At 51.5% G+C, this 20,112-nt stretch overlaps 1 protein-coding gene across 4 annotated transcripts in view; it reads right to left on the bottom strand.

Moving 5' to 3' along the window:
* Window positions 1–5,253: 5,253 nt before the first annotated feature.
* DHX30 (DExH-box helicase 30) overlaps window positions 5,254–20,112 on the bottom strand; it is a 39,631-nt gene continuing 24,772 nt past the window's right edge. For all 4 annotated transcript variants that reach the window (XM_061366080.1, XM_061366097.1, XM_061366105.1 and 1 more), the window contains 16 exons: window positions 19,044–19,399; window positions 18,144–18,270; window positions 17,291–17,440; window positions 16,384–16,536; window positions 14,027–14,848; window positions 12,779–12,857; window positions 11,289–11,393; window positions 10,027–10,202; window positions 8,914–9,120; window positions 8,467–8,548; window positions 7,780–7,973; window positions 7,536–7,695; window positions 7,083–7,240; window positions 6,512–6,615; window positions 6,257–6,396; window positions 5,254–5,580 (listed from right to left, as the gene is read on the bottom strand). In XM_061366080.1, coding sequence (XP_061222064.1) covers window positions 5,345–5,580; window positions 6,257–6,396; window positions 6,512–6,615; window positions 7,083–7,240; window positions 7,536–7,695; window positions 7,780–7,973; window positions 8,467–8,548; window positions 8,914–9,120; window positions 10,027–10,202; window positions 11,289–11,393; window positions 12,779–12,857; window positions 14,027–14,848; window positions 16,384–16,536; window positions 17,291–17,440; window positions 18,144–18,270; window positions 19,044–19,399 — 3,249 coding nt within the window. In that variant the 3' untranslated portion in view covers window positions 5,254–5,344. The remainder of the gene's footprint in view (window positions 5,581–6,256; window positions 6,397–6,511; window positions 6,616–7,082; window positions 7,241–7,535; window positions 7,696–7,779; window positions 7,974–8,466; window positions 8,549–8,913; window positions 9,121–10,026; window positions 10,203–11,288; window positions 11,394–12,778; window positions 12,858–14,026; window positions 14,849–16,383; window positions 16,537–17,290; window positions 17,441–18,143; window positions 18,271–19,043; window positions 19,400–20,112) is intronic.

Raw genomic sequence — 20,112 nt, 5'->3', positions numbered from 1 at the left:
GTCGTCTGCTAGTTTCGTAAGTGCTTTTTCTCCTCTGAATACAAATTGAAATAAGCAATGCAGATTTGCACCTCAAAGGGGCGGTTATATATACCCTGGAAACCTCCCAGTGCTTCCCTTCCTCTTCCTCCTCCTCTTCCTCCCCACTGCACTCCTCCCCTCCATCCCACATCCCTGTAATCCCAAACCGGGGACAGCTGCTGAGCTGCTCTCTCCCTGCCCTTGTGTTGTGGCGTGTGGCCTTGGCCAGCACTAACCTGGCCCCTGTTGCAGGCCCGGCTCTTCAGTGAGAAGGGCTGGAGCTGGGGCAGGGGCCGAGGCTGGAAACCTCATCCCTCAAGAGAGCAGAGCTGTGTCGGGACGCTTTGAAACCTTCCAGCCAGGCCCATGGGGCTGCTGCTGCCTCCGACCACCCGTTCACCTGCATGCTGCCCTCCGGTATATATCACTGCCCTTTGCTGATGCTTCCTTCTTTCTCTTACTGCTAAATTATAAACACCAGCTTGATCTTGTCAGTCTTGGATTTGGTTTTGTACTGGTTTTTTCCAACACTTGAATTGAGGGGAAGTTTGGAGGAGAGGGACTGAGGCGAAGGCCGATCCCCTCCCTCACCAGGGGCTGTGCTTCCCCAAGCAATAATGCAGACCCACTCGGGGCTAGGGGCTCTGGTGCCCGTCACAAGGGTCCAGTGCTGGCCAAGGTGTGCCTGGAGCCATGCTTCCCTGCTGGCGGGCAGCAAACGCAGGTGAAGCTGACCCCAGGCTCCCCGGCTGGGCAGAGGAGGCGGCAGTGACCAGGGACCACTCGAGTGGCTCGAGGCAGGGACAGCGCAGTCTGGCGGCGGTGCTGGTTTGAGGAGGTCGAAGCCGAGATGTCGCGTTCCGCTTGCGGTGATGCCCTGGGGTGAGATGCTGGGGCACAGGGAGGCAGGCAGGTCCTGGTCGGAGCTCAGGGCTGGCAGGAGGAAGGCAAGCGGCAGTGTTACCTGTTGTCTTCTGAGATGGCAAAAGCACTGCAGAGGGACGGCAGCGCCACCTTCATCCCCTGCGTTGCTTTTATCTGCTGTCTCGGCTGCTCCTCAGTCCCGGGTGATGCTTTCAGGCCCATCTCCAAACATGCACAGCCCTTCCCAGCCTCTGACACAGCTCAGCCGAGCACCCAGCGGCTGCCCTGTGCTTCTGTGCCACTTTCTCTAACACTTGTTGTGCCTGTGTGTAGCTGATGAACAAATCCAGATCCACTCCTTGGCTGTGGTTTTTCTAGGACAGCGCCTTCAGGTTTCATACTGCTTTACTGGGGGTTTGGTTCATTTTAAGGAAACGGCTGTACATATTGCTAGCCCGGGAAGAGAGCCATGGGTGGGGAAAACAGCTTTAATCGCCTCATGTGGAGGGGTGGCAGTGAGCTGGTTTGTGCTGAGATCTTAACTGAGCATTGCAGGGAAGCTGCTGGCTGGGCAGAGCCAGAGAAGGAGCTGAATTTGATGTTGGCTTAATCTAGGGATAGAGGGAGCAAATTCCCCTGGATCAAAAGAGCTGCGGTCTGAATTAGATCAGCTTCAGTGTACACGTTGCTGTCCTGAGCTAGCTCCTGCAGCTGCGCTTGGGCTCATGCTGCTCTGGGGGAGGCAGGAGGAGGAGAGAGGGGAGGGACTGGCATGGCCGGGCAGCTGGGGGGCTTTGGTGAGCTGGGTCAGGGCCCTGCTGGTTGGGGCACTGAGCCCTTTGCTAAGCTTAGGGTCAAGGAGAGCGTTGGCTTGGTAGTGGCTGAGCTGCTGAAGTGAAGAGAACGCAGCAGGAAGGGCTGGGTGTGAGCTTCTCTCCGGCTTGGGCAGGCAGAGGGGTCACCGTGGCCATCCTGGTTGCGGGTGCCCAGTGTCGCCACAGTTACTTTGGGGCTTTTTACACTGTTAAAGTACATTCAAGTAGCCAAGTCTGTGTGCTTGAGGCCACAGGAGCGCCCTCGGGTCAGCGTCCTGACCGCAAACTGAATGTAGTTTTCTATGCTGACCCTCGCCATTGCCCCCCGTGTAGTATCGGGGTGTGAGCGGGGCTCTAGGACCCTCTTGTGTTTGTGTTCAGGCAGAAGTTCTAGTTCTCTTGGAGTGTGGCAGGAGCTTGATGTCGGTGACAGCCTTGGGGTGACCAGGGCTCCTGTGTCCTCCCCATGTGTGGACGGGGGGAATGGCTGAGCCCATCTTAAGCTGTTCAGTGCTGGCCCTGCTGAAGGCCGAGTGGCAGCCTCCAGGCTTGGGGGAAATGGCACCCAAAGCCCTCCTGGTGCAGGGCAGGCTGCGAGCGGGCGGATGGGAGGCAGCAGCAGCAGCAGCAGCAGCAGCAGCAGGAGTGCTGCAGCTCTCCTTCCTCCTCCCCACCTGCACTCCAGCTCCAGTAAGTGTTTGCCTTCCGGCTCTCCCTCACACGAGTCTCGCTGGCCACCGGCCTCTGGTCTTGCACCCGTTGTGCTCATCCCACCCAGCATTCAGCATTGCCTGCAGCTTTGATTACCCCATAACATAGGTACAGTAATGATGTAGTGGGGGGAATGAGCTTGGGGAGGGGTGGGTGGACTGAGAGGACAGTAGGGCTGGAGACAAGGGCTTGGGGCTGAGCCTGGCTCTTGGCTCCCTCTGGGGTCTTGGGAACCTCTCTGCCTCAGTTTCCCCATCCGCAAGGTGGGGACGATGCTCCTTTTACCTCACCGGGCTGGAGTGAGGAATGAGCAGTGTGTGAAGTGTGCTCTAAATGTGATGTGTTCTTCCCGTTCTGTGTTAGGATTCCTCTGCAGCGGCCCCATCTCCTGGGGGTGGTTGAGTGCAGCCTTGTGCTGGGGGGAGGCCTGAGACGACAGCTCTGGGAGCTGGGGAGGGGGCCGGGGCAGAGCCCCTCCTGCCATGGGGTTAATTCAGACTGGTTTGCTTCTGCCTTTCTCTTTCCCCCTCCTGCGAGGGGCAGTGCGGCCGTCTCCTTAGCAACATTTCCTGACTTGATGTTGTGATTCTTACTATTGTAAAGGGTTGAAATAAAGCTTCTAGATGTTCCCTCTCAGCTTGAGTGTGAGTTTGTGTGCGGGTCGGGAAGGCCGGGCTGGGGCTGGTGGCACAGTCAGGGGCTGCCTGATGGCAGAAGAAGCCATAAAGCAAGGGGTGGAGGAAGGGGTCAGCGCTGGTGCTTTCAGCCACTGGGAGATTCCCCCTGACTCCACTTTGCTCCTCCAGCCAGGGCTTGGAGGTGCACCCAGTTCTCACTGGCATGACCTGGGGGTTTCTTCCTTCTCCCCATCCCACCTGGTTCCTCATAGAGCAGTGGCCAGGGCAAGCCCAAGGGCATGGGCACAGCCAACAAAAGGAGAAGATCCCAGGGGCCACTGTCCTCTTCCAGCCAGGGCCTCCACATGCTCTTTTAAGTAAGGTTTTGTAGCCAGGCTGAGGGCTCGTGCACAGGAGGGATGCAAAGAGGGGTCTGTCTTGAACACGCCTTTGACCCTGCTGCCCAGGAGGCTGCATTGTCCCGGCACCCAGAGCCTCCCCAGCTGTGGATTGTGGGGCAGCACCAGGACAGACTCAGGAATAGCCCAGGCCCCTCCAGCTCAGGCTCCCGAGGGCTTTCCCCGCCAGCACCGTGCCATCCCCCAGCAGCAGAGCCAAACACTCCCCAGGAAGAAAGAAGAGGACAGAGGCAGTTACTACTCTATCCCTTTTTATTGTCTTTAATCTATGTTGTAAAAAGATCCAGTATCACATAACAGCCACTGAAGCATCCCAATATCACACTAGTTCTGAACCATTTAGACAATAGCTTGGTCTTCTTTTTTTTTTTTCTTTTTTTTCTTTTTTGGTGTCTTTTTTTGTCTTTTTTTTGTTTTAAACCTGCTGGAAGGGAACCCCCTAGCGCCCATTACACAGGCCAAAAGAAACAAACACTGGTCAAATAATAGTGACAACCTCAAGCAAGTGAAATGAAGAGGGGAAGTTCTGCACAAACCCAGGCTGCAGGACCCCTGCTGCTCTTCACCCCAGAGCCACGGGGACCTGCACCAGCCACCACCACTCCAAGGGCAGAGGCCGCAGCTCCACTGAAACCCAGGACAAGTAAATTAAATCCTAATAGAGAACTGGGAGAACCCAATGTAGATCCCCAAAGGGAGGCAGGTGCCAGGCTGTTGGCCCTTCACCGCCCTTCCCATGCTTAGAAACAGCTTTGCACCCGCACTCTGCTGTGGGATTCCTGCCGCTTCCCTTTCCCAGCAGAGCGCTGCCCTTGGTGGCCTTTATTTCCAATACAAAGAGCATAAGAAATGGTGAATAAAAACAAATGACCTCAGGCCTTCGTGCTCAGCTGCCCCGCTGCCCCCTTGCTACCCCACAGCACCGGCCCCGCGAGTGCCACATGCATCACGAACAAGCACGAAGCCTCACAACAGCCCTGTGAGGTAGGTCACCGTCTTCAGCCGACAGGGAATCCAAGGCAAACTGGGATTAAACTCCACCTGCGCCTGTCACAGTCCTCCTTCCATGGAAGTATGGTCCCTGTTCATAGAAAACAAAAGGATTTTGTGCCTTTGCTCCTGGCTTCCTGCAGGAGAGAGCGCCCACAGGCATCGACCATGGCATCCTGTGTCGCACAAGTTACAGGGATCCGGCCTCCTGGACATAGGGAGAACAAGAAATTAAAAGAACATAAAAACAACGCGAGAGGACAGAAAGTACAGGCAGGTCGGGAAGGACAGGTCACATCTCACACTCGGAACGCCACGACTGCTGTGGGGCGGCAGGGCCCTGCTGCAAGGCTCCAAGGGACCACGTGGAATGTCCCGTCCATCCGGTGCCATCAGGGCTTCCTCTCCTCCAGCGTCCCCTGGGGACAGTGAAAACGATGGCGATCTCCACGCTGCACCGTAGCCGCTGGGTCCACGCTCTGCCTGGCTCTCGTGCCAGTCCCAGGCACAGCTGCCAGCCAAGACACCGTCTCCTGAGGCAGGAGCAGCCGTGGCACCGGAGCCACCGCGGCCCGGCCCCGTGGGGATGGGGCAGGGGACGGCCGCAGCTGCTGTGTCCTCACTTCCCAGGTCAGGGACTGACGCAGTGCACGTGTGTCAGCAGGTGGGTGTCCACGAAGCTCACATCAGGGTCTGCTGGCGCTCCCAGTCCATTCCAGGCAGCACGGCGCTGGCTCTTCCTATGCGTTGACCATGCACAGAGCCGACAGCAGGAGATTCAGACAACATTAATCTTCTAGGATGGAGAGAGATGACTTCACAAGGGATAAATAGAACTTTATTTAAATAAACATTTGTGAACATCTTTATACAAATTACAAGTCCCCACACAATCCTCCGGATCTGCCTAAGCACCAAAGCTGCCGGGAGGGCCTTTGAGCAGATCCACCAGGATGTCGAGCAGCTGGCTGTGCTGGTGGTGCAGGTCCCCAGGGATGGCTGCCATCTCATAGCACAGACACGTCTCCACCATCTTGGAGAGCGACACACGGAAATCCCGCAGGAGGCGGATGGTGTAGGAGTCTCCCTCCAGCACCAGGAGATCGCTGTCTGTCAGGGAGACTGTTGCTCGCCAGCCATCATCTTAGTGGGAAGAAGAGAGCAGGTCAGAAGCATGAATGGCGTGGATACGTTCAGCTTGTGCTGGATGCTCAGCCCTCTCCACCACCACGACCAGAGCAGTGCAGGTCCTCCCCCATTCACTTTATCCCAGAGCCCAGGGATCCAAGCAGGTCGCACAAAAGCCAAGCAGCACACCATGTCCTCAGACTGGGATCCTCCCATTGCTTCAGGAGGCAACTGACTGCACAGCCCATCCGAGCCCGAGGGCCACAGACCCACTGCAGCACTGCCAAAACCCCACAGGCTAAAGCTACACATCCACGTGGAGAAGGGCTTACTCCTCCCCACACACCAGCTGTGGCTGCAGGTCAGCTCCACTCCTCATTCCCCACGGATGAACCTTCAGGCACAAGCCTGCTTGTTCAGCCTGCCTAGGGTTTGGTTTCCTCGTCGCCCTGGGGAGCTACAGCTGAGAACAGCTTGCAAATTGTCACCTTTGTGGCCCCACTACACAATACCTAGTACAAAGCAGGATACTTAGAAAGCATGGCCAAGGGATGTAGCTGGGGGATGGCCACCTTGCATCCCCTCAGGCTGGGGCACAGCTGTAGAAGTGGGGTGCCCGGGGGGTCAGGCATGGCATGAGGACCCTGCAGTGGTGCAAGAGGCCGTGCAGGTGGCTGCATCCAGCACTCACCTCGGACATGGATATCTGTGTCAGTCATGAGCAGCACGGCCAGCGGGTGGACCTGGGAAGAGTCCCGCACAAACACCCCACCGTTGGACTTCACCGCCATGAAGTACGTTAGCCAGCGGCTGTACAGCTTGGACGCCTCCCTGCACAGGGGAACAGCTTCGTCAGGTGTGGGGCTCTGGATCTGACACAGGTGTTGGGTGGTGCGGGGTGGAGTGGGTCTCCGTGGTCCCAGGCACGCACACCCCAGTCACCCACCTGTTGATTGTTGACTTGTGGAGCAGCACGGTGCCAGCCTTTGTCCGATACGCGTAGCTGTTGGGTTTGAACTTCCCCTGACGAGTCACTTTGCCTTGTCTCACCTGAAATGAGAAGAGCATCTCCGTTACCTGCAGAACCAGCAGGCACCACGCATCTGCAGCTGGACTGGCTTCCCACACTACTGTGTCTCCAGCATGTGTGTATGGGCAAGTATGTTCCTCTACTTCCCGAAGCTCTGCTGTGTTAGCAGAGGATACATATAGGAATGACCAGATGTGGCAATGACCAAATGCCAGGCAAGGGGCAGCAAACAGGAGGAGGAAGATGCCTTCTCAACAGCTCCCAGGACAAGCTGCAGGAGGCCAAGCCCAGGCCCCTGCAAACTGGGGTGGCCACTCCTCATGAGGGACAGCACTGGAGCAGCAGCAGAAGCATAAGCACAAGCAGGCAGCGTGCCTAGGACACGTTTCCAAGAGACCACAAGAACCTCTGGCATCCTTATGCTTCCCATGCTGCCTGCAGTGACCAGCAAGCCCAGGAGAGTGAGGGCAGAGCGGGGAAGTAGTACCTGGATGAGGTTGGGGTAGAGCCCAGCCATGAGGACTCCCTTGACAAGTTCTTCCTCTTCACTGTACTGGTTACATACAGAAGATGGCATGGTACAGTCAGACGGGGACGACACCAGGAAGGCTTCATAGAGGTTCTCAGAGAACTGCTTGACAAGGCCTACAGGGAGGAGACAGCCCCAAGGAATGAGACTCACCCTTATCCTTCACCCCACTGAATTAAATAACCTCAGCAGGGCAGCACCAGCTCTGGGCTCGGAAGCTCAGCCTCAGACAGGAGAACCGTGGCCTCTCTGGCACATAAGGTCACATTTGCGCTCCCAAGTGCCACAGTCAGAACCTGCGCCCGTTCCAACAGCCTCCCGCCCTGTCTACCCCATTTCTGCATCATGCTCTTCCCCAGTGCTTCAGCCTTTACAGGGGACAGAAGGGAGATGCAGGCCTTCGGGACTCACCATTGATGAAGCGAAGGCTGGGGCCATACAGGTAGTAGTCCTGGAGGTAGTTATCCCTGGCACGACTGTCTCTACGCCGCAGCACCTCCTCCCAGCCTGCCACAGCCCTGACAAACGCGAGGTGATCGCTCCCACTCTCCCGGCTCAGAACAGCCTTGGCCTGGGGGACAGGAATGTGTGTCAGCCAAGCAGCAGCCCCTTCCCTGCCCCCTTCTCACCTTCCTCTATGGGAGGAGCTCCTCACCTTGTCCACCTCTGCACGGTTTTGCAGGCTGCTGCTGAAGGGGTCCCGCGTGAGGCAGGACACGATGACGAGCAGGGGGTGGAGGCAACGGTAGATGGATGCCAAGACAATGGCCTTTGCCAGCCGAGGGTCTGTGGAGATCTGGGCAAGGCGCTTGCCCAAGGTGGTGAGGGCTTCTCGCTGGTCCAGCACTCCTGCAATAGAGCCACCCATGATGGCTTATCCCTCAGCTCCAAGTGGAGACAAAGTGGTGGTCAGTGGCTTGGGGGAGCCAGGAGACCCCATCTATGGGCTTGGAAGATCTGGTATAACCTCTAGAAGAGGGATACGGCATAAGTGACAGCAATAAGCACCCAGAACCTCCCAGGTCTAACTGACCTGAGGCCAGATGAATCAACAAGAGCCAAGCCATGAACTCCAGATCACAACGTTCCTTCCTTCCCTGTCATTCCCCTTTTCTATTTTTAAACCTTGGGAAGTTCTCACCACTTCTTGAGCAGAGCAGCGTGGGAAATAAGATAGCACCACAATGCGTGTGGTTTGGGAAGTCCCTATCAGCTGCCATCCCTATCTAGGGACAGTCCTGCCCAGTCTGACCCACAGGATCCTATGCCAGCTCTCACTTCCCATATTTAGACAGCAAACATGTTTTCATCACCCCCACACCAGGACACAGCCTTAGCTCACCGATCTCCTGCAGTAAGATCACTGCTTCATCCACAGCTTTGATGTCAGGGCTGTCCAGAGCTTTGGAGAGAAATTCAACTGCCTGCAACACAGCAGAGGGAAGGGGAAAGAAAAAAAAAGGGCATGTTTCCCACACAGGAGCATGGGAGAGCCCTCAGGAGCCCACTGGCCTGCCACAGGGCCCCAGACTGCAACGGTTCCCTCTTTGTTTGCCTACAGGGATATGAGCTCAGCCCTCATTTCTTGCAGTCTTTTAGACAGACTCTGTAATCTAAGCAATCTATACATTTCCTGCTTGTAACTTCCCTAGACACCACTGAGAGCATTTAGGAAAGCAAGAACTAAAGTCATCAGCATTGTGGGGTTTTCCTATTCATGTCTTGAACTGGCACCAGGCAGCCTGCTGGTTCACTCGGCTGCAGTGCTGCAGGCAGGTACTGTGCTTACTGTTTTCTCTGGCATGTGGATCTTGGCCTGAACCACCAGGTTCTCCAGGGGGGTGCGCAGGATCTCTGGAACCTGATAAGTTGGCATCTTGTCCAGGCGGCTGCGTGGGAAGAGGTGATAGGCAAATCCTGACTGACAGCGACCAGCACGCCCTCGCCGCTGCACCACGTTTGACTTGGAGACCCACACTGTTTCCAGGCAGGACACCTAGGGGAAGAGGGATTAGGCATGAATGCTCTCATAGCTGTCTTCTTTAAATGCAGCTTTCCATGCAGGCTGCAGGCCTCTAGCAGACTCTCTGGCAGGCAGCAGTGTGAAGGCCTGAACTGCTCAGTGCATGGATGAGACCCTGATGCCATCTGCTGGACACCTGCCTTGGCTCCACATCATACCACAGAACTCACCAGGGGCTCCTCACACTAAGGCATACCCTGCAAAGCATGGTCCCTGCACACCAACCAGTCCTGCTGCCTGCAGCACAGGCACTGCAGGGGCTGCAATGAACTGGGTTAAAAGTGGGCAAATATAAGAGGGTTGGGTTTAAACTAGAACTGGTGTTGAAGGTGTGAACTGCCACCCAGCTATGTCACAAGTTGTTCTAGCATGGGGAGGGGAAGGGCAGCAGTGCAGAGCCAGAATGCAGGACCCAGCACCACAAGAAACATGGCCTGAGAGCAGCATACTCCCCCCTCTTAATGCTGACTAACAAGCTAAGGCACGGGGGGTAAAACAGCTTCAAATGAGCAGCACCTAAATAGGTCAGAGCTGCCCTGCTTTGGCTGGAGAGGTTTATAATGAAATCATAGAAAAAGGCAGAAAGCAAAGGGAAAAGCTACAGTGTAACAGAGAGATTGGATGGGTGCAGGATTTGCCTTCGATTTCTTTGAAGACAACAGACTTTTGCCTGCTCAGCAGAAGTCAATGGGGAGCCTGGCAGGGAGCTTAGTAAAGGCAAAATGTTCTCTGAACGAGGAGTCAAAACAGGGACACAGCACCAGTGCTTCAGGTTCCTAATGGGAAGCAGCTCTATCATCCCATTAATGGCATCTCAAATGTTGCTCTGAAAACAGCCACTAGCTCCAGTACATTCCAGAAGCAAGAAAGCAGCAGTACCTTGGTCTTTAGATCATAGCGTTCCTCCTTGTGTGTGCCACTGTCCACCACATGGACAATGTCATTGATGGTGATGGAGGTCTCAGCGATGTTGGTAGCCAGAACAATCTTCCTGACACCAGGTGGAGGCCTCTGGAAGATGTTTTGCTGGTCCATCATGGGGATGTTGGAGTGCACTAGGAAATAAAACTAGTCAGTCTTGCTCTGCTGTGCTGCTTTGCCGTACAAGGCCAAGATACAAGGGCTGAGAATCTCTGCCTTCTTGTATCTTGTACCGTTACCTCCCACTTCTAGAAATACGGGATAGAAATGGGGACACTACTTGCAAATATTCATTGTCAGCAGTTTCCTGTCAGCCAGGCCCCAGAAAAAATCTGGCACACATCATTTGGGAAAGCTCCATTTCAGCTGCTTCAAACCATAGCTCAGCATCAGCAGTAGCCCCAGTCACCTCCCATCCAAGAGACACCAACAGCACCACCAGAACATCCCTGGGCCCCAAGCAAAAGGTTCACTCCCGTCCTGCAGCTACCCCTTTTCAAAAGACCTAGGGGCAAGGGAGTGGGGTGTCCTGTAACCATTTGGTTTCACTTGGTCAAGAATGGTTAGCAGCAAGGGCCTGTAACTATTCTACATCACACATATGCCCTATTAGCGATCAGTGATGAGAAGAAACTCCCAGTAGCCACAGGGAACAGCAGGAGAACACAGGAACACATGAGTTTTCACTAAAGAACACCTGCATTTACTGGCAACTGAGCTGCTCAAAGCTGTGCTCCTGGCTGGCCTCATTTGACATTGAAGAGGGAACACAAAACCCAAAGAAACCAATCCCCAAATTCTTATAGCCTTGCAGAGTAATAATGCCTTTTGGTTTAAAATTTTCTTCCCAAAATAACGAATTCACTAACCTATGCTGACCTAACAGAGTACATCTCCATCCCACAGAACAGGTCTTGATGATCTTTGTAGGCTCAGCATGCAGCCACAGCAAGACAGAATTTGGCAGTTTCCTGCTTGCCTAATTCTGAATTGCTGGAGGCAAACAGGAATCTGGTTTCTTTGATCACATACAGGTTTGGATGGCCTCTGCTAGGAGCAGTTACTTGTGCTTGACATGCACAATTACACAACAGGTACATACACCAGAGCATACAAGCTCGCTCTGCAGCAGAGTTCAACATCTGAAGGGGTTCATCAAGTCAACTGGCCTATCCATTCTCCTGAATGCTGGGAGGAAAGGTCTGGCCCTGCGATCTCACCTGGCAAGACAAGGTACCGGCTGTTCTGAGACCCAAGCATTTCAAGCAGGCGCTGCTGCACTCCTTTGATTTCCTGCCAGCCAGGAAGGAAGCAGAGGATCCCACCTGAAACGGAGCAAGAGTTAAGGAAAAGCGACCTAGAAATCCGAGTGTTCTTTCCCAGCTGCAGACACAGAAACAGCTTCTGCTGCATGAAAGAGACACCCACTATTTGCCCAAGTTCAGAGCAACGTTTTGCCCAAGAAACCCAAAGAAAAGAAGGGCCTTGGTCTGTAACGCCCCCTACCAGCTGATCTCTAAGGAAACCTGCATTATCCTTAGCATGAATGAATGACAGCATCCTGACCTGTATCAGAAATAGTATGGCCAGCAGGACTAGAGAAGTAACAATCCCCTTGTATTCAGCACTGGTGAGGCCACACCTTGAATACTGTGCTCAGTTCTGTGCCCTTCACAACAGAGACACTGAGGTGCTGGAGCAGATTCAAAGAGCAACAAAGGCGGTGAAGGGTCTGGAGCACAAGGCTTATAAGGAACGGCTGAGGAAACTGGGGCTGTTTAGCCTGGAGAAAGCTCAAGGGGGACCTTACTGCTCTCTACAACTACCCGAGGTTGTAGTGAGGTGAGGGGTGGTCTCTTCTCCCAAGTAACAACTGACAGGACAAAATGGCCTCAAGCTGCACCAGGGGAGGTTTAGACTGGATACTGGGAAAAATTTCTTGACCAGAAGGGTAATCAGGCACTGGAACAAGCTGCCCAGGGCAGTCCTGAAACCACTGCCTTTGGAAATGCTAAAAAAACCACACAGATGAAGCCCTCAGTGACAGAGCTTAGGGGGGAATTTGGCAGTCCTGGGGTAATGGTTGGACTTTATAACCTTAAAAGATGTTTTTCAACCTGGTTGATTATGTGATGACAGATCCAGACGTTATACAAAATGAGACCCAGGGAAACATTTGTCTAGACTTCATACTTGCTATGCAGTATCTACTTCTGTGAGCTCATTAGGACAAGGTTTTATAGGCAGAAAAAAAAATCAAGCCACAGGCAGTTTGAGAGGCAATACCTACTACCTTTGAAATACTTAGAACTCTTAGAAGTCATCTGAGTCCTGCCTTCTTCATAAAAACCTCCCAGGCAAAGATATTTAACAGGGATGGGTCTCCAATACAGAAAAAGAACTAAATTGTACAACACAAGGCTGCAAATGCTGGAGCACAGACAAGTCTTGCCCTTCTTCCCCCATCCTGCCAGAACAGCTGCATCCTGGGACACTAACACTGGGGCACTGAAGACTCAGATGATGTCTTAGCCAGATTCAGAACCAGCTCATGCCACACTGCTTGAGACTACTCAGGTAAACAGGAATTCGAGGTGGCCTTGCAGAAGTCAGCTCAGCATCATGTTCTCTCTGTGAAGAGTCTGGGCTCTTCAAGGTTCACTCTCCGCTGCTGCAAAAGGAACGGGCACACAGGCAAGACAGAACCTACCTGGCTCTCCATGGGCATCAATCTGGAGTACGAGGTCAGTGATGAGATCAAGATCAAGGACACATTCATCATCTGATTGCTGGATAGAACAGGATGACACATGCAGATAAATAAGCAGCAATCTAGCAGAGAGCAGAAAGGCACACAGCTTCCCAGAGCATCTTCTGGAGGGAACAAATGCCTGTACTTGGACAGTTTGCCCAAGACTAGGAGCCAGGAACCTCAGGAACCTGGTTTTCGCTCCATCTGGAACCCGCTCTGGTCACGACTGCTGCCAGTTTCCTCTGCTGCACAGTGAGAATATACAGGCTCTTTTCCTTCTCCAGACTGGAAGCTAACCAAGATTTGTGTACCTCTACTGAACAATATCCAACAAGTAACAAAAATTAACATGAAATTCTGGGGGACAGAGCTGTGCCATATGCACCTGGGACTTCAAAGCCACCACACACAGAGCAGCAGTTTTAAAATCCCTCAGTAATCTGGAACACACCTATTAGGCCAGCTTAAAGAGCACAGGTAGAAAAAACCCATCCACAACAGAAAGACTGCCCTGAAGGCAATGGGACACCCTGGGCAAGTTTGCTGATGAGACTAAACTGGGAGAAGTGGCTGATCTACCAGATGGCTGCTCAGCCACAGGGAGGGACTGCTACGGGCTGCCTAAACAGGCTGACAGCTTCTAGTCCAGCAGGCTGGACCAGGTAATGTCTAGAGGGCACTGACAACCTCAATGGGTCTGTAACTCTGCAACCCACAACTGAAGTGAAACTATCCACAGCAAAGAGTACGTGTCTGGAGGGCATTTTCCAGAGGAACAGCAAGACTAGGTGCAGTCAGGGAATTCAGTCACACAGGTCGATGAGCACTTAGGTAACAGACTGCTGGGAAGCCCTGGACCAGGCTTGCACAGAGTATGCAAACATTCAAATCTGCATCTATGTATATACATAGGGAAGTACAATGAGCTGTTAGCTTACTCAAATATAAACAATCTTCTCATTAAAGAGGGACAAAAGTAACTTAGGCCCAAATCTGAAGTCATCTTTGTCCATAATTTAATCAAAATACTCTGGGGTTCTACTCAGCTGACTTTACCTCATAAGGGTTGACATGGAATTAAAGCTTGACAAACACTGTCCAACAACTGCAGGGAAGAGGGAGCAGTTCCAAGCCCAAACCCTCCCCTGATGACGTTCCAGAAGTCAGTGCCTCACCCAAGGGAAACAGCTTAACCCACTCACCCACCTTGATCTCATAGTGCCGGTGTCGGTGCCGGCCCAGCTTGGCCAAGATCTCCTCCAGATAGTATTCCTTCACTGGGTACATGAAACCCGGCACCTTGACCACAGGGCAATCCCCAAAATAATGTGAGAAACGCTGATTGTCTCCTGTGGCACTCATTAAGACCAGGCGCAGGTCAGGGTTAAGCTTCTGGATGCCCTTGAGCAAGATGAGCAGGAAATCAGTGTTGACATCTCGCTCGTGGACCTCATCGACCACAACGTGGCTGACACCCTCCAGGCTGGGGTTCCCCTGCAGCTTCCGCAGCAGGATGCCCACGGTGCAGAAGAGGAGGGCTCCTCCCCTGGAAGGTGGCTTGCTCTCCAGTCGCACCTGGTAGCCCACGTTCTTCCTCATGTTGGGACCCAACTCTTGTGCCACACGCTGGGCAACTGATATGGCGCTGATCCTCCTTGGCTGGGTGATCACTACATTGCAGCGAGCACCACGTCCCTCCAGGATGTAGTGTTCCAACAGGAGCTGAGGGATCCTGGTGGTTTTCCCACAGCCTGTATCTCCTGCTATTACCACGACAGGGTTCTGCTCAATGGCCGATAGGATGGTGTCCTTGTGAGGATCTACTGGCAGTGGATGGCTCTCCTGCCACGAGGATCCTCTCCTTTTCCAGAGGGCCAGGAGATTCTGGCTAAGGCGTACTTCTTCTGCTTCCAACATAGGTATATATGTCTTCCCTGTGATTGCATCACTTATGGCACCAGATTCCTTGCTCAGATTCATCATGTCATCTGCAATCCGGGGCCTGGATTCCCTGATGTCCACTGGATACTGGGAGAGACAGAGAAAATTGTCAGGGACAAAAAGATCAGTACTGGTCCCGAGAAGGACCGGAAGGAGGAAGTGCCTGGAACAGACTCAGCCTGACTGGCTTTGCAGTCACCAGGCAGTTTTGCCAAAGTTTTGCCAGATTTTAAGTAACTCAACCACTTACATTCTGAACTGAGGTTATTTAAAATGAGAATTATCTTGAGCAGCTCTCTGCATTTTCTTCATTGCATCCCCTGTTCTAAGAGGGGTATTAATGCTGACAGGCACAAAACAGTAACTTAAGCTTTCCAAGGCAGTGGCTACACTGCACGCAAGTCACTCAATGGACCCTCAAAGACAACTTTTGGAAACTATCAAGTTACACCACCACGCCTCCCCTCCTCAGGAAGCCCAGACATGTAACTCGCACAAAACATAAGCATTCAGCTAAGCCAGAAATATTCTATCTTGGCAGAAGAAAAAACAGAAGTCCCACATCCCACAGGAAGAACTAAAAGGACCAACAATAGGTCACAAATTGTCAAGAACACAAATCAAAGCATTGGCCCAGATGTTTGCAAGATTAAAAGTTCAGCTACAAATCAGTACTTCTGGATTCAGCCTTATTCAGAGTCAAAGAGCCCTCCCTTTCAGGCACAGTGTGACAGCTCACGTTCATGAAAGCATGGCAGGCAGACCAAGTTCCTTCAAGATGCTGCTGGTTTTCCAACATTTTTCACCCTTAGTTCAGTCACAGCAGGTCATTCAGAAGCAGCTGCTGTCTTCGTCAGGGTCTTGGCTTTTAGTGAATGGCCTTTAGTGAATGTCCTACAAAGGATATTCACTAGTACTTGTTTGCTTTACAGCATCTCTAAAGATACTGTAAAGATCACCCGAGGTCTTTACTGTTCAGGCCCAAGCATACCACATCAGCAACTTGCCAACTTTCAAGTGTAGGCATTATTCTCCATGACTTCAATAAGCTCCACGCGTTTGCACTGAGCTATGATCAATCTTACCTTAGTGCTAACTCCTGCTTTGACAGTGAATGCTACCTAGGAACCCTTTCTTGGCACTGCTTCAGCTCCTATGGATGTCTGTGCAACACTGGTCCACCAGGAAGAGGGATCTCCTGGGTGGAAGCTCCACCAGCTGCCTGGGGACCTGCACCCACCACTAACGTACAACACTGTAAGAGATGCTGCAAAAGGGAATGTGCTAGTAACCAATACCTGGTCCGTGTAAAGCTACAGGGCACAACAACAGAAGAGTTCAGTGGAACCAATGCCTGCACAAGGCAGCATTCATAAGCTTACAAAGGAGACCAAAAGTGCACTCTGTAACTACCCAAAAGCCAAATAATGCACACAAACATCACAGATGCATATAGAGAAGGCCCACTGACCAGAATGGGCCTCCCTTCCCCAGAGGTCAGCAAAGACTGATCAGGTTTTGTGGCAATCTACATTCTAACACAAAGCTTTTAACTACATGTAATTCCTGAAGTTAAACAGGATCAGCCAAAGGTGATTCTCAGACAGCTGAGCAGGCCTTACGTGATTCAGATAGTTCTCAATCTTGCGCAGGGTTGCCTCAGGGACTTTGATGTGGCAGGGTTTCCTCTGGTTCTCACCAAGCTCCCGTAGTGAAGTCATGTTGTACATAGCATGGCTCAGGGGGTTGTTGTTCTTGTCCACCAAGCCAAGGCTCTGCAAAGTAGGTGGCAAACGATGCTGTCAGGTACAAGACTGCTGCATATAAGTGTTGGTATACAGAGCATGTGGATCCTACGTGTTTGATTAAGCTCACTTCTTACCCTATACCTCAAATCCATCACTTCCTGCTTTAGCCATAGGAAGAAACAAAACATGATCTCACCTCAACTCACCAGTGAAAAAGACACATTAGAGCCCAGTTGTACCTGCTCCCAACACAATGCTCAAACAAAGGTCTTAAACAGACCCACCAAAGAAACAGCAGTCACAACTGTATCTGACAAAACCCTCCTGCAAGGGCTGGTAGCTCTCTTGCTATGGTACTGATAACGTTGTGCCAATTCAACAGTAAGTCCTACACCATTCTTGGATGTCCCCTCTGCTAACTCTAGGGTCTGCAGCAAAATTTTTGGACTAATTCACCTACAAGAACGAGAAGATAAGTCTGACCCAGTAAACAGCAGCAAGGTAGCAAAGAGAACAAGCAAGAGAACACTTCCAGGTGATCCCTACACATCACTTTTTTGCTGAGGGCTCAAAACAAGCGTAACAGCCTTCACAGGTCAGACACTGAACGGGTACAAGAGCAGCACACCCTGAATCCTAAGATTTTGGAATCCATGTTTATTAAACAAGAAGTCCAGGATCAGAAAGTTTCAGGCATCACTCTGCTCAAAAATGGAAGTCAGGTGCAAGAAGCCTCTACTCAGACCAGTTGATACAGGATGTAGGAGCTATATGCACTTACTTTCAGCTTCTGACAGGCCAGTGCTGCTGCTTTGTTTTCTGCCTCCACCTTGCGACGGCCTTTGGCAGCAAAAGTCATGGGACAGGGCCAGCGGAGCGTGAGCTTGCAGATCTTGGTCTTGGTGCCTACTGTACGGAACTGCATGTATTCCTAAGAGGCACATCAAAAACAACGGACGTGGGGAGGTGTTAACAGCCTACATAACTAGGCAGGCATTTCCAATTACACCTCAATACTTTTGGGCAGAGATTAATTTGTTGGGTTTGTTTGTTTGCTTTGATTTTTTTTAAACAGTTCAGTAGAACAGATTTACTGCACCCAGTTGAACCCCCCAACTCACAAGGCACTGGCTATGCAAATGTGAGAGCAGGCAGCTGTGTGGAGAACATCACTGAAAGTCTATGGGGTGGAGCACAGCTACTGCTTGCTAAGCACATAAGGTCTGGAAAGGAGGTGGGTGACACATACCAAGGAGGAGGATCACTGGATACTGGCAGGAATTGAGTTGTGGAAAGATATCACCAGCACAGAAATTACGCATTGCTCCAAGTAACCAAACTTGTGTTTGTTGCAGATATACAGGGAAATGCAAACCTACTGCCTTCAAAAATATTCCCCTTAATTCAGACAGCTGCTCCTCTATTGTCCTGGCCTGAAGTAACAACATTCCTCATGTTTCCATTAAAACATTCCCCCAATTCTCACCACAAAGTCTTTTCCTTGCTCTTCAGGCTGATTTTTCTCAACCTATTTTTAATTTCCATTCTCTCCCTAGTTCCCAACTGCCCCCCAAAAGCATCCAAAGATGCAGTCTTTGAGCTTCATCCCTGGCATGAGTCAAACAGCACCTTACCTTGACTGTGGAGGAAGAAGTTGCAATCTGAATCACTTGGGCCAGGAGATTTTTGGGAAGTGGGAACTGCGTCAGGGCACGGATGGCAGTGTTGTCATCTGTCATTTCAATGGAACTCCCTCCTCGGCTAGATGGAAGATGGGAATAGTTGATATAGAAATATCTGCTCCGTGCTCAGACCTACCTCACTTTATGTCTCCTACTGAGGTCCTGAAACTAAGTAGTTAAAGGCACAGATAATTCTTGATCATCTGGAAAGTCAAGCTGTATCTTGCTACTGAAATCTCAGTCATGTAACAATCACCCAGTCCAGCAATGCCACCTACTAAAAAGCAATGAAACCTTTAGACTAACACTGCAAACCTGGCAACACCAACAGCTTTTAACAGATTTAATAAATAATTCTGAATACAAAGAGCATCCCTAAAACCATCAGGTCCTTAGAGATTTTACTCCTGTTGACTATTACAAATCCAAGCTTTGTGCTCATAAATATGAAGTCAAGCAAGCAACTATGGTGATGAAAAGGAGCAGAATCAATATTGCCCTCAAAACCAGGGTGGTCAAAAAAGGTCTAAGTGCACGATTTCTGGGAACAGAAATCATTTTAGACCCAGAAGTGTCAGGCAGGCAGGTAATAAGTAGGCAGCAATCTATCCATAGGGAAAGACCCCAGAGAAGAAGCCTGTGCATCCCGTCATGAGGACAGTCAGGCATGAAACCAGGCTGTCTGGCTACTGCTCGCATAGGAATGGTGCAGTAGCCAGTGTTCAGCCCCTCTAGAGGGCTCACCAGCAACATGGGAAGCTGCAGCTTAACTATGTTGAACTGCACAGGTGCACAAGCTACCAAAGTCTCCCATTTACTGCCTTGGCTTAGTAGCTATCAGGGCAGACATACCTTGCATCTCTGCCTGGGGTTCGAGCATCTGGATGTGCCATAGGCAGATAATCAGAAACATCAATTGCTTCTTCTTCCAGCTCTCCTTCCTCCAGTTCCCCTTCCTCTAGTTCCCCTTCCTCCAGCTCCTCTCTTCTCATTGCTTTAGGCATTCTGCCCTGTTCCATGGGCTGGATGGCATCATCTGGTTCCATCCGTCGCCAGCAGGTTGACAAGTCAGCAAGAGATGGTCCAGACTTGGAGCGCCACTTTCCCTCTGAGCACCACCTCTCATCCGGACAGCCAAGCTGGTCAGCGAGGAGACGGTACTTTGCAGCATCAAAGAGCTCATTTCTGGGCCCCAGCAAACCCCAGCCCTGCAACAGAGAAATGCATTCATTGTTAGCTGCAGTAAAGAGATAGAAGTGTTCAAGGCCAGTTTGCACGGGGCTTGGAGCAGGCTGCTCTAGTGGAAGATGGCCCTGCCTGTGGCAGGGGGGTTGGAACTGGATGGTCTTTAAAGTCCATTCCAACCCAAACTACTATGTGATTCTATGAACTGCAGGAAACCAAAACACATCTAGTAAAGGAGAGAAATGCAGGATCAACTTCTTCATATCCCGCAGAAAAAGAGAAAGGACTTCCAGAAACTTGAAGCTTTTCTTGTACCATTATTTCTTAAGAAAGGGAATCTGTTCAGTACCTTCACTTCCCAGGGCACAACTGCTTAGCATCTCATGGCTTGTTAGAAAGGGTGGGCCAAGATTTATCAATATTTTACTATCAACTATATTTAGCATACTGAAGTTTTGAAACCTACCTTGGAGGATTAAATGCATCTCTCTTTGGAAAGCCTAGTCTAAACCAGCAAAACCTTGGATAACACAAGATGGGAATTCAGGGAATGGCTCATCTTCTTTCATTTTACAGGAACAGTTATTTGTATAAGCAATAGTACGACCTCCCTAACCTAGTGGCTTTTGAAACAGAACAGTTCCTAATCACTGCTGGCCTACCACCTGCATTTAGGACTGAACCTTACATGAAGCTCCAAGCATACCTGAAGTACAACATTTGCCATGTTTTACCA

This window comes from Neopsephotus bourkii, unplaced genomic scaffold (assembly GCF_033783945.1).
Source record: "Neopsephotus bourkii isolate Nb327-2 ecotype Australia unplaced genomic scaffold, CSIRO-AGI_Nbou_v1 NB_122, whole genome shotgun sequence".
In the NCBI taxonomy this organism is placed as follows: Eukaryota; Metazoa; Chordata; class Aves; order Psittaciformes; family Psittacidae; genus Neopsephotus; species Neopsephotus bourkii.
Note: the sequence above shows the minus strand (reverse complement) of the source record. Positions and strands in the feature narration are given on the sequence as shown.